The sequence below is a fragment of the Symphodus melops genome (assembly GCF_947650265.1).
Source record: "Symphodus melops genome assembly, chromosome: 20".
Taxonomy (NCBI): Eukaryota; Metazoa; Chordata; class Actinopteri; order Labriformes; family Labridae; genus Symphodus; species Symphodus melops.
The window spans coordinates 10,118,258-10,130,865 of record NC_136710.1 but is presented as its reverse complement, the minus strand read 5'-3'; the positions used below and the strand labels follow the sequence as shown (position 1 = coordinate 10,130,865).

Below are 12,608 nucleotides of genomic sequence, written 5' to 3'. Positions count from 1 at the left end.
GACATTCGAGCATATTTTATTACCGATGCATGTCTCCACATGTCCACCCATGCCTCATTACTGCTGAAGGAAAACTTCATTTCCTTTAATATTTAACTATTGATATACCATACTAACTCTATTGATACACCATACATGAAGCAACAATGCAGTGGCTTAGCAACAGGTCTTACAATGCACCTGGAAATCTGCAAAATATTTCCACTGGTTTGTCTATGTACACAGCGTGTCTAGTTTTCAGTCACATACCACTAAAAAGCATACAACACGACAAAGAAAAGAAAACCAACATGGCAGCTTATTGTAAACACAAGGTGTGGTTGAGTGGGTGGATGCCTCAGCAGCACAAGAGTCCATGACCTCTCTGTTTAAATAGATATCCAATTTCAGGCCGAAAAAGGATTGAATTTGACTTTCAGTGCCTAATAAGACTTTGAAAATCAAATTAGCAAACCAAATCTGTAAATAAGATGCAAACATGTTCCTATTAAATGAAATACTGCTTGTTTGTACCGTTACAAACAAGTCTGCTTTTGTGGATACTACACAGAAATGATTGTGAATGTATAACAAATATAGTTTAATTTATTTTAAGTGTCTAATAGCTATTGACTACATTACCCATAATGCAAAGTAAATGCTAAAAGTTCGATCACAGCTTCGGGTCTGTTATGCTTCTTGCGCTTTTGTAGACCTTAGCGCTGAATACTCATCACTCGTCACTCATCAAAAAAAAAAGATGTTGCATTCAAAACATTTTATTCCACACAGTCTATGTTCCACAGGAGAAAGCTGCCTACATTGCCCACAATGCAACCTTTTCTATTTCACCTCCAGTTGTGTTGTATCGCTAATTTAGCCTTTGGTTGTCTGACTCAAGCACACAGTGGTGGGCTACAGAGGATTACTAAACTTTATTCTTTAAACCTAAAGCATTTTAATTTTTTTAAATTAGTTTCCACCTTTTACCGACACCGACTCTAAGGCAAGCTTGTTTTGTCAAGATCTCCCAACACCTGTAAACGGTCTCTTAATATGAAATAAAAGTCCAATATTAAGACCAAATCATCACTTTTATTCAATAAAACAATTATTAAAACAGTATTTACAAATGTATTCACAAACTAAAACTATTTGCATAAGAAAAGGTAGTGTATTATGAAAGTATAAAAACGCAGTCTGTCTTTTTTAATATTTCATGTGTTTCAAAGTTTTTGTGTTCTTTTTACATTTAACCATCTACTGTAGTCTGTGCATCTGACCGCCCAGCTGTTCCCATCATCGAGCTGGACGATGAAAGTGGCTCTCTCTCCGGTGTACGAGCGTGTTAAGATGTTGCTGAGAAGTCGACCCTCGTTTATTTACATGGACATTCCAGCGTTCCCCTCAGATCCCCTCAGACGCGTCTTTCATTGCTAACTTGGGGTCGCTCCCTCTCTCCGGTTCCTTGTCTGTCTTCCCGTGACCATCGGATCAGGTAGCGGCTGGCCAGCTGCAGGTTCCACTGGTACCTGGAGAGGATCCTGTGACAATCCTCTCTGGAGCAAAGGCTCAGCGAGTACAGCTGCTCCAACTGGACACAAAACAAGAACAGGGATCAGAAGAGGCCTTGTACTCAATCAGCATTGAAATCTTCAAATGCAAAACACCTGCTGTGGAATCTCTAATCGGCTGTTTCCTTCTGTGTCTATGCAACTTTATTTCTGCTTTGAATAAACCTGATCTGACATCTTGATAAACGATCTGGTGCTCCTTTGACATCATTCATAAGTATATTTAAATGTATAGAAAACACAACCAGATGAACCTGTTCGTTCACACCGTATACAAATAAGCAGTGGGTCCTTCCTCACTCCTCCTTTACCCACAGTCCTGTGATCTCTGAGTACAGTGCATGAGACAAGAAATAAATAGAAGCTCAGCACATACTGTACAGTCATTTAACTTTACATGAAGAATAATGTCATGCAATTTTTTTTAAGAACAGGATTAGAGTGGATTTTTAAGAAGAAGCTTTATAGATATTGTTTTTGGACCCTGTCTGGCTCACTGTCACCTTATTACTCTGCACAAACAGCAGAACTTGTGGCTTTAACTGAGGCCTGCAAATTAGTATCTAAAACGGTCATAATCTACACTAACTCCCGTTATCCCTTCGGAGTAGTTCATGACTTTGGAGCACAATGAAAACATCGCTCTTCTCTGAAATTGAATGAAAACCTATTTTAAAACTGTGGTTTGCATGGTTTCCATGTGTGTAGAAGCATTTCCAACTAAACATGTTGACAGAAGTGCCGTCGCAAAAGCTCTTTTAACAGAGATCATTCTAAGGTGGGACATACCTAAACCTAAATTCCAGTGATAATGGCATCCATTTTATTAAGAAAGCCCGAACAAGAAGTAAGTGCTCTGTAGGGGTTCAAGCTAAAAACAAACCTCCCATCAACAACACCTTTTCACTAGAAAAGCAACCACACTCAAACTTTTCACGAGAAAAGCAACCACACTCAACCGTTTAATTGGAAAAGAAATGACTCAGACTTTGAATCTTACCCCCGGGGTAAGAATGGGTCGGAAGTTTTTATGTTCTTCGTGATCCTCACACCTTTACTGCACCGACTAATGCTTTTTGTAATCAATCTTAAATCAATGTACATGTAAAAAAAAAAAAAAAATAATAATGGTCTCAACCTCTTTGTTAACCCTTCTGTCTGTATAACTCGTCAAGACCACAAAGGCACATATTTGGGTAAAATTGCAGGATGTAATATCCCTCTTAATGACTCCTGCTCTTTCTTTCTTCCTTCCATGATAAATTTGATTAATTTTATCTCATTGTGTTATTTCCTGCACCAGAGCTCCGGTTCAGCACTTAGCAAACCAAACTGTTCAAATCTACTCCTTTCCATGACTTCCCCTTGTTGTTAAGAATTGTGAGAGTCCAGTAACGACATTGATGATGAAGAAGATTATAATCCGTAGATATTGATATGCTGTACCTTTATGAAGATTTGACTTGAAGTGGTTACACATTGTCATTGTAATTACGGATGTTTGGTTTACTGTGACTGCACACACATTTAAGAAATGTTCCCAAGTATCATATGGTGTGATTAACATGTAATCAAAAGGGAGGATTGTTATGGAAAATTTTACTCCATGTGTACTACATGCGTTGTACGAAGGTCTCATAGAATCTGTCATATAAAATGTATCTGAAATGTCTTAGAATACTACATGCACAGCATATTAGGTGTTTTGTTTCCGAATGCTTATTTTGCCTTCGAATAAATGTTCATTGAGACCAGATCGATCTTGGGGTTCTTTTTTGAATAGATCTTCTCACTCTTTATTTTCACTCTTTGGTAATGGGAAAAATTCCACAACAACCCCTTGTTGAAAAGGAAACCCTGACAGTGTTTTATTTTTTTTTACCTTTTATTTTATCGAAAAAGTGTCAAATATAATTTATCCCCTCTATTTTTTCTTGTTTCTTTACCACCAAAAAGTTTAAGTTGCTTCTCTGTGAAGCTTTGTACATGTCAACATAAGGTAAGTATGACATAATGCAACGCAGACGGTCAGACCTTGAGTTGTTGTTCTGCTCTCACGGGGTGCCAGTCATTCCGTTGAAGTGCAGCATGAACCTCTTCGACAGTAGCTCCGTGTACGGCCTCCATAACCTGAGAGAAGCACATTGATTCAGCTTATTCAGTGACAAAGTTTGTAATACAGAAAAGGGACATAATTAATCCCTCTGTTACCTGTGCGATGAGGTTTTCCCTTGAGTTTTGCATCTGAGGTGACTTGTCTCTCTCTCTGTCTCTCCCTCTGTTGTCCACTAAGTCATCCAGCTGCGGGGTCGAGTGTGCCATGCTGGACATTTTAGCCAGGTTTGAACCCCCATTGCCTGGCTGAGGTTGAGGCTGGGTCTGTGCCGCAGGAGGATTGACGATCTGTGGAGGCCATGAGGTGCCGAGGCCGGGTTGTTGTACGGCGGGCCTCTTCTGTGGTTTCATTTTCAGGTGCTTGGGGGGCGGAGGCCGGGGAGGGGGGACAATGCTGGCATCACTGAAGCGACGTGGGTCCTGCTGCCTCAGCGGACCGGGAGCTCCAATTAGAGGGGGGAGCAGTCGGCCGTGGTGATCTACTCGGAACGCGCCTACCGTGTGAGCCCGAGGACGGGGTCCGCTCATAACGGACTCCAGGCTCTGAGACAGTCCTGCAGACACGCAAAGAGGCCTTTAAATAAATAAACATTTAACATGTTGTTGTGGCAGTATCAGTCAGTAGCTTGGGATGGTAGTGATAGCCTTATAAAGCCACCAGAGGGCAGACTGCTCTACTGTGAGTATATCAGCTGATAATAAATTAACACTTTACTAAATGGGGCTACATCTCTCATGGTAAATGTTATTTGTCTTTAATAATATCTTAATCAAGAGAAGTTTCAAACATATATAAAATATGTAAAATGTTACCGTTTTCACAGCCTTAAAGGATCTGCATAAGAAACAGTGTCTGCACCTAATCAATTACAGGTCAAATATTTTGGAGATTTCCCCGGTGCGTAGTACAATAATTAAGGTGCATTGCAAAGTTCATAGCATCACAATATTCAAAATGTCAGCTGCTATCTGGTTATTTCACATCATATACATCACCCTCGTATTAAATATGTCAGCTCATGTTCACTGTATTCTGCAGCTGGTTTTGTCGTCGCTTCCTACCTGACATTTTCTGCAGATTGGTTCCCTCCTTCTCTCTGGTCGGGCCCAGCCTCCAGCTGTTATTCCTGCACAATTTACAACAGTAAACAAATGAGTGTGGCCGCCTCCGCTTAACTAACCATGCTGACTAACAGCTGGTGAAAGTTCAGGGCTGCACTGCAATAGTATTCTGCAATAAAACTCATGTGCCTGACCACAAAACAAGTTTTTATTGTTTTGTGGAGGCTATAAGCAGCAACAAAAAAAACTGCCACCTGAGAAGAATTAAGTATCTCTGGACTTGTGCATCTCTTGTTGATATATTTTTAGCTGCATGTAATTCAAGTGAATATAAGAAATATAAGAATAACACAGTAGGATTGTTATCACAGTAGGATAACAAGAAGAACAATTAACTATATTCACTGACTCTTCAGGTTTGATGTCTCCATGCCCGATGTGTTGCAGACTGCCCTTATGTGGGGCTGAGATTAGGCTGTTAGAAGCAGCGTTAGCTGCACTGTTGCCAGTGAGTGCAGCAGGAGGGAGAACAGATACCGAGAGGCTGGCAGGAAACCAGCCCACTGTCAGCGTCCTGTGGTTCTGACCTCTCCACTCACTCAACTCCAGACTAAACAAAGACAGAGGAAAAGGTTCAGTAAAGTACAGCAGCCAAACAAATTCTCTTGTTTAAGTGAAACCAACAGCACAGGTAGGGATGAGTTAAAAAGTCAGGAGCAAACATTTCATGTCGAGTTCACATTGCATGAGAACTCGTTGCATTTAAAGAGACAGACACCAAAACGGAGCGTTCTGAGAGAGCTGGTTTCTACTGGGTCACAAACCATCTCTGGTGATTGATTCATGTTTCTGTTACATCTTAAGCATATTACAGATGTTTCATTTAGACCACAGGGGACAGTTTGAAAAAGATGGAAAGGAGTATAATATGTCCTCTTTAGTGATTCTGTGCCCCAGAACTTAAAACACTTCAAATTGTCCATATGTTGATATTTTCTAATAGTCGAGACATTAACATGCATTTCTCCTCAACTATGTGCTTTACGGTAAAACGTGTTTTGTGGGGACAGTGTGTTTTACCATTCATGAAGTTAAAGAATCTGAACTGAATCAATGTTGTTTTTATTATAATTGACAATGAGGTTTAGTTTTAGATCGTTTCTGCAATCTAATCTTTTCGTTGATTTCTATGGCTAGAAGTGTCGTTTATTGTTGCTTTAGAAGTGAAGAAGTTTCACGCACAAACAAAGTAGTAATGTTTTAAAGGGTTCAATGAGATAAACTGGTAAATCACATTAGCGAGCCGGCCCATTTTAAGCTCTGTTTCTTGTTTAACAAAGGCCTTTTTTTGTGGCTCAAAGTTCCCCCTGAACTCTTCCAGTCCTATCCTCTTTTCTCTCACCCACCCATGGTCTATGACGGTCACGAGGTCGTTGGCCACGAGGGCGAGTTTCCTGGGTTCAGCAAAGTCTCTGGTTACTTGTACCTCCATTGGTTTAGCCTACAAAGACATACAGGAGTGAATGTATCAAATATAAAGAGATAGAAACGTCAGCTGTAGTTTAAGAAGTTGTTGTGAAATATTTGATGCCATATAAATATAAGTGAATCATTAGGATGCACACCTCTACAACCATCGAAGAAAGTTGAGCAAAGGTGGGTCTGTCGTTCGGACTGCAGGCCCAGCACTTCCTCATCACGGCGAACAGCTCTTGGGGGCAATCTGGAGGTTTCTCCAGTCGCTCTCCTTCCCGCTCCACCCGCCACAAAATCTGGAGAAAGTATGTCAGAGATTATACAACTTTGAGTCACTGGCTGGCGTGTATTGCAAAAAGCATCAGGGCGGGGTCACACATTCCAATCTTAAGACAAACACGCCGATTGGCATGGATACAAACACTGACAGTACATGAATGTATTTCCTAAGAATGTACCTGTCTGCCTGACAGACCGAACCAGGGCTCCTCACAGTAGGTGAACATCTCCCACAGTGTGACACCAAACATCCACACGTCAGAAGCATGAGAAAACGAGCCAATACGAAGACTCTCTGGAGCACACCTGGAAAAATAACAGCAGCAATAAGTAACTGTTTAAGAATTTGTTTTTGACACTCCCTGTTTTCCCAGCATCCCTCACCATGCAAACGGGATCCTCCTGTGTGCTGACATGACGTAGTGATCGGCCTCCCGGCTTAAGCCTCTCATAAGGCCAAAGTCCCCGATCTTCACCATCTCCCTGGATGATAGCAGCACGTTTCTTGCAGCTAGGTCCCTGTGGATGAACCTCCTGGTCTCCAGGTAATCCATCCCCGCCACAATCTGAGTGGCAAAGAGCCAGAGGCGGACCAGAGGGTACTGGTACTGACGCGAGCGCAGAGTGTCGTACAGAGAGCCTAAGGGAGCCAACTCTGTTACCTAGAGGACCGAAAAATAGATCATTGTGTGACAACTCCCAAATACACAAACAGATCTTTTACTTTTTCCTTAATGTGCCTTTTTTTCATGATGTTACCATTTTGAGGGGCTGCGTAAGCACCACACCATAGAGTCGGATGATGTTGGGGTGGTCCAACGACTGCATGGTGGTCACCTCTTGGAGGAAGTCGGTCAGTGTGTCGGTCTGCCTGGACATGCTGCTCTTTAGGGACTTAACGGCCACAGGCAACTGGGAGGAGGAAAAAGAGACGTGCTTAATCACAAACCTGCGTCAACCCACTCAGTCTTTGTCCATGTAAACAAACAAAAGCTCTCTGACAACAAGTCAATGCAAAGGCTGACATTTCTGTCTTAATCATCTCTAGTGAAATACACTGAGTCAGACAGGAGGAGGGAACATACATAATAATGTACCACCAAATGACTAAACCTGCAGTTACTATATTTTTAACTACTTGTTGGCCACTTGATGGCAGCAGAAACACCATGCTGTCATGTTATTGACCCAAACTGATGATAAGGTGAAGTTGTGCATTAAAAAAATAAATAAATAAAAAAATCCACCTGAAAAACATTCACATATTCAATAATCAAGTAATCGGACCCCATCACTCTATATCACACCCGTTGTTGCTTTGTTTTGCTTCTCACAAATCTCTGAGGACAATACTCGCGTGAGCTGCTAAATGCTTCACTATGTTCACCAGCTGACCTTTGTTGGGGGCTTTTTAAGGTTTAATTTTACTGCATTTTATCTGATTTGTTTTGGCAAACAACAGTCTGCATTTCTTAGGAATTAAAGAAAAATGCTGAGCTGCAACAAAACTGAACCAAACCTAAAAGATGTAGGCAGTCAAATGAATACAATAATCAATGAAATGGCAAAAAGCTAAAAGGAAAAAAAACTGAGGATGTGAAAAATGTGGTGAATAAGAAGTGTGAGTTGGACGTTAATACATGTGTGAAGTCATGAGATAGACGCCTATAAACAGCACATTTATATATCAACCCTGCATCAGGGATAGAAAGCTGTTTTGGGGACGTAATATTGTGGACTGTATCTGTGAAATCTGCAGAAAAAAGAGCATTTCATCATCTCTTACCACTCTCCCAGTGGGTGTGTGCCACTCTCCCTTCTTCACCACCCCGAAAGACCCTGAGCCGAGCTTCTCTCCGAGAACCAGCTCGCTGTCATGGATCAGACGGGGCAGAGTCCGACTCGCTCCCTCCTGAATCTGAGGCGGCCCGACTACGCCTGGCTGCTCCGGCCCTTCCTGACCTGGACGTGATAGCTGCGTGCATCAATAAAATGAATGAAATCTTATTACTGGCTGCAATACCTCATAGCAAACAGTTTACAAAAAGTTTATATATATATATCTGAAGTCAAATGGATTTCAATGTGTGTTTCAGACCTTCGGCGCCCTCGATCGTGAATTGATCTTGAAGCGTTTTAGAGCCTCCCATAGTCTTCTTTGAGCTGGAAGGAAACAATGATATGGTTACAACTAACTGACTTCACAACTCATTTGCATATAAAGCTACAGACACAGCCTGTTCTGAGCAGGGCTGAAATAAAGGGGTTTACACAGATGGTTAAATACAGGATCAGAGTGGATTTATAACAAGAAACTTCACAGACATGTTTTGGAGAGTTTTAAGACTTCTTTAAAATTGTTATAAATGAGTACAATATGTGGCCTTTAAGTCGTGATTGTTATTAAATATAACAAACCCTTTAAGGCTCTGGAAAATGCTAATGAACAACATTTGCAAAACAATAAAAAAATAAAATAAAAAAAAGGCCAGCTATTATAGCTGGTTTTAGGTTGACTTTATATTAAAGGTAATCGATTGAAAGACCCTCTCACGAACATGATGTGCACTGCCATCTGTGAAAGTTTGCTTGAAGGCAAACTTTTCATTCAACGATGCCAGGGTGCCAGGAAGGAGGGGATCTTATTTCAGTGGATGAAACTTTTCTACACACCCATCAGTGTTTAGTGAGTCGAGAAAACAATACTACGACGCTCGGAGGGAAAAGGGTGGGATTGTTTTAGAAAAGAAAACAAAGTATGAAGTATTTCAAAGACATCTGATCTAACACAATTATATCCATATTTTCTGTGTGTTTGTTACAATAAAAAGCAATGTGGTCTGCATTTGTAAAAACACTATGAATACAGTTTATGCTATTATTATTATTATTATTATGTAGGCTGATTAAAGTCTTTATTAGAAAAAAGTCTATTCACATACTCAACCCGTTATGAGAAGTTACTAAAAGCTTTCATACAGAAATTTGCCGAGGTTGTGATAAGATCCAATCCAATCAGCTGATTACATTTAAGGACATTATTTTGGCTAAACAGATTATTCACACCCCTCTGTAATCTTTTTATCAACCAGATGATCAATATGGAGTCGATCATGCTCACCTGGTTTGCTGATTCCGATCTGTTCCAAGTCGCTCTCCTTCACGTAGGCGAAGTGATCGATGCGCGTGATGTTGAGTCCATCTCTGACGCGCACGTAGAACTTCTCCAGCTGGACCTCAGCCAGGAGCGTGTACAGCCACTGAGTGTCCTGGTCCATCAGCATGACCCGACCGAACTTCCTGCAGAGACGAAGATTAAAGTTAGAGAGCAGTGTTCAGACCACTCTGGCCTCTTTTATCAGGGAGACCTAATATAAAAGCCCTCAGTGTTAGATACCGGAGTGGGATTGAACAGCTTCAAGACGTGGGCCAACACTTCTTTGTTGTTGTACCATACAAATGAAACACAAAGTTGCAACTAATTTCAGTTTTTTTTTATAACCAAAGGAACAAGAAGATTGTGTAATTGGCACATTTAAGCACTTTCAAAAGAACAGTTAGATATTCAAAAGGTAGATGATGGGAAATTGTACTTTTTATTTGCCTTTTCCCATCATGGCCAGGGGGCTACAGATGAAAACCAGCCTTCTGTCTAATTCTGGCTTTTTTTTAAAAACCATTTGTAATGTGGGGTTTGATGAAATTGCACCGTCCCCTTTTAAATAAACTAATACTTAACTAATACTGAATGAAAAGTAAAATACAGTATATTAGATTTTCTCCTCCTTAAGAACGAGGAGGCTCGGTATCAGTGCAGCTCACTCGGCTGTGACTCATTTTGAACCTGTGAGGGGATGATCCCACAGGGATTCCTGATGCACAGTGAACAACTGAGAGGAGGTAACATTATCTCGTCTGTCAGTTTAAGGGGCACCAGTTAGACAGGATCCTGTTCCTATTGTATTTATGTAACCACTGACAGGTGCATTTGCATCAGCTTTGAGAGTAATTTTAGCAGCATTGTCACTTTTCCTCTCTCCGTTTCTTCCATATCCTAACTGTTCAGATAGAGCACCGAATGTGTCAAAAGCAAGTGTGCAGAAAAACGTGCTTAAACAGAAACTTCAAACACAGCACGTTCTATTGTTGAACATAATCTCTGGTGTCTGCTTTTACAGTTCTTAGAGAGTTGTTGAGCCATAAATCAGCTGCTTATCAGCAAACCAAACCCAGCAGCTATGAGTCAGAAAAGACCTTCGACATTCCCCTGTCAGCTACCCTGGAAACAAATGAACATCAACAACAAACTGCCAGCAGAGTCACATTTTTCCCCACCAATTCATCCTTTTTGTTTGTTATTTTGTCTAATAGCCAACTGACACTACAAAAAGTGGGCAAGTGCAGAAGAGTACTAGTCTGGACTTGCATTTATTTCCAGGGACAACTCCCAATTAATCTGCACGTAACTTGAGTGAAGCATGGGCCAAATTCTCCGCACGTCACATTCAAACTCCAATGAAAAACACTCACATGTACACTGATAAACATTTTGTAAGCAAAGACAACTCTGTGATCATTCTCTTTATGTGCAGAGCGGTCAATCTTTAACCAGTACAGCTACTGAAACCGACTCTCAGCCTAATGGCATGCATGACAGCCATGTGTTTAACTGTTCAGCTATTCAGCTTTTAAGGGTGAACCGTCACTGGTTAAGCATGGCCTGTACCTTTCAATGGCTGTCAATGTTTATCCAGAGCAGCTTCTGTTGGAGAGCATTGTTTACACTGGGATGTGTTCTCCTTGCACGGCTCGGGAATATAAAGGGATCAATACCACAGACAGTCACACATGACATCCTCGGTCAACAAAGCAGCTCTGACAAGGCTTCATTCACAGAGAATACATACATTTCAATGCCAAACATAATATTAAGATCCTGAGAGCTGTATAAAAAAGCACAAGGGTGTGCATCTTGAACAAGTTCCAAAGAGTAGATAAGGATACTATACTCCCTGCATGGCATCTCACTTCAGGGAAATAACATCATAACCAGCAAAAGTACTTATTTAGCTATAAAAACCCTTTATGTGCTGAGTGTGCTTTTGATGGATTTCTTCCGAAGCAGCTTTTTCCTGTTATAGTTAGTCTACATTAATGGGGTTTTTTTTGGCTTCTTTATAGCTATTTGTTTTTGGATCTATCACCCACTTTTTTCTTCCCATGAATGTCTGTGAACCACTTAAACTATTGGGAAGTTTGATCTGTAATTTTGCACCACGTTGATAATGAATTAAGTCTAAGTTTAGCTGTCAAATACATGTAAAGAGCATGGGAAAGGGTAGGCCAATGGCGAAGTAGAATTCACAAAGTAAATTCATAAACATCAAATGTAACCTCAATCAGTCACCTCTGTGAGGATTATTGAGCCTGCTTAGGTGGCCTTCATGTATGATCATCCTGTTAATCTGCCATGAGCGTCCATGTAGGCCGATCCAACATATGCATCCAACAACATTAAAGCAAAGCCATTAAAAAACAACCTAATGATCAATATTTTTAAGAATAGGATAGTTAAAGGACTTTCATTTTTCCATGAAATGTTTAAACTCTTGACATATAAACTATCCAGTCCGTGACTCACCGTTGATCAAAATAAGTCAGACGTTTGATCGTTGACAGCTTTTGTTTTTTAACCACACACGCCCCGATAGAAGTGATCCATGTTGGTATAAAATCCGCCAGAGTCGTCGACGGATGACTTTCCTTAAAATCAAAACTCCTCTCTCAATCCTTTAGTGCGCCTACAATATTTTCAAAATGATCGATTCAGACAGGTAAATATGTAATCTAAATCTACTAATGTGTCGTTGATCCTTACAGGCGCAGTACTGAGCTACCTGTGTGTTTTCAGCCTCTTTTCTCCGCCTCTTCCCAGTTTTCTCTGCTGACCACACCTCTTCCTGAGTCTCTCACCTGAGACGCAGCTCTGGCAGACAAACAGAAATTACCTGCACAGGTATTGAGATTATCTAAGACCATTAATCATCGGCAGCAATTATTTATTTAGGTCAATTTTAGGTTGGTATTGCGGTTGAACTGGAAACACACCAGATTGTTGTATAC

General features: G+C 40.8%; 1 protein-coding gene across 2 annotated transcripts; it reads right to left on the bottom strand.

Annotated features, from left to right (window-relative positions):
• Window positions 1-1,054: 1,054 nt before the first annotated feature.
• Window positions 1,055-12,464, bottom strand: tnk1 (tyrosine kinase, non-receptor, 1). Of its 2 annotated transcripts, none has more exons than XM_079370940.1 (15): window positions 12,383-12,464; window positions 12,127-12,286; window positions 9,607-9,785; window positions 8,584-8,648; window positions 8,272-8,460; window positions 7,245-7,397; window positions 6,870-7,147; window positions 6,665-6,791; window positions 6,356-6,502; window positions 6,137-6,231; window positions 5,140-5,340; window positions 4,731-4,795; window positions 3,765-4,222; window positions 3,588-3,683; window positions 1,055-1,573 (listed from the first exon to the last, which is right to left on the bottom strand). In XM_079370940.1, exons 3-15 carry the CDS (start codon window positions 9,767-9,769, stop codon window positions 1,397-1,399), a joined length of 2,214 nt encoding a protein of 737 aa, XP_079227066.1. In that variant the 5' UTR covers window positions 9,770-9,785; window positions 12,127-12,286; window positions 12,383-12,464; the 3' UTR covers window positions 1,055-1,396. The 2 variants fall into 2 exon arrangements, with proteins under 2 accessions (XP_079227066.1, XP_079227067.1); XM_079370941.1 differs by lacking the exon at window positions 12,383-12,464 and adding an exon at window positions 12,364-12,381.
• Between the last annotated feature and the right edge of the window lie 144 nt (window positions 12,465-12,608).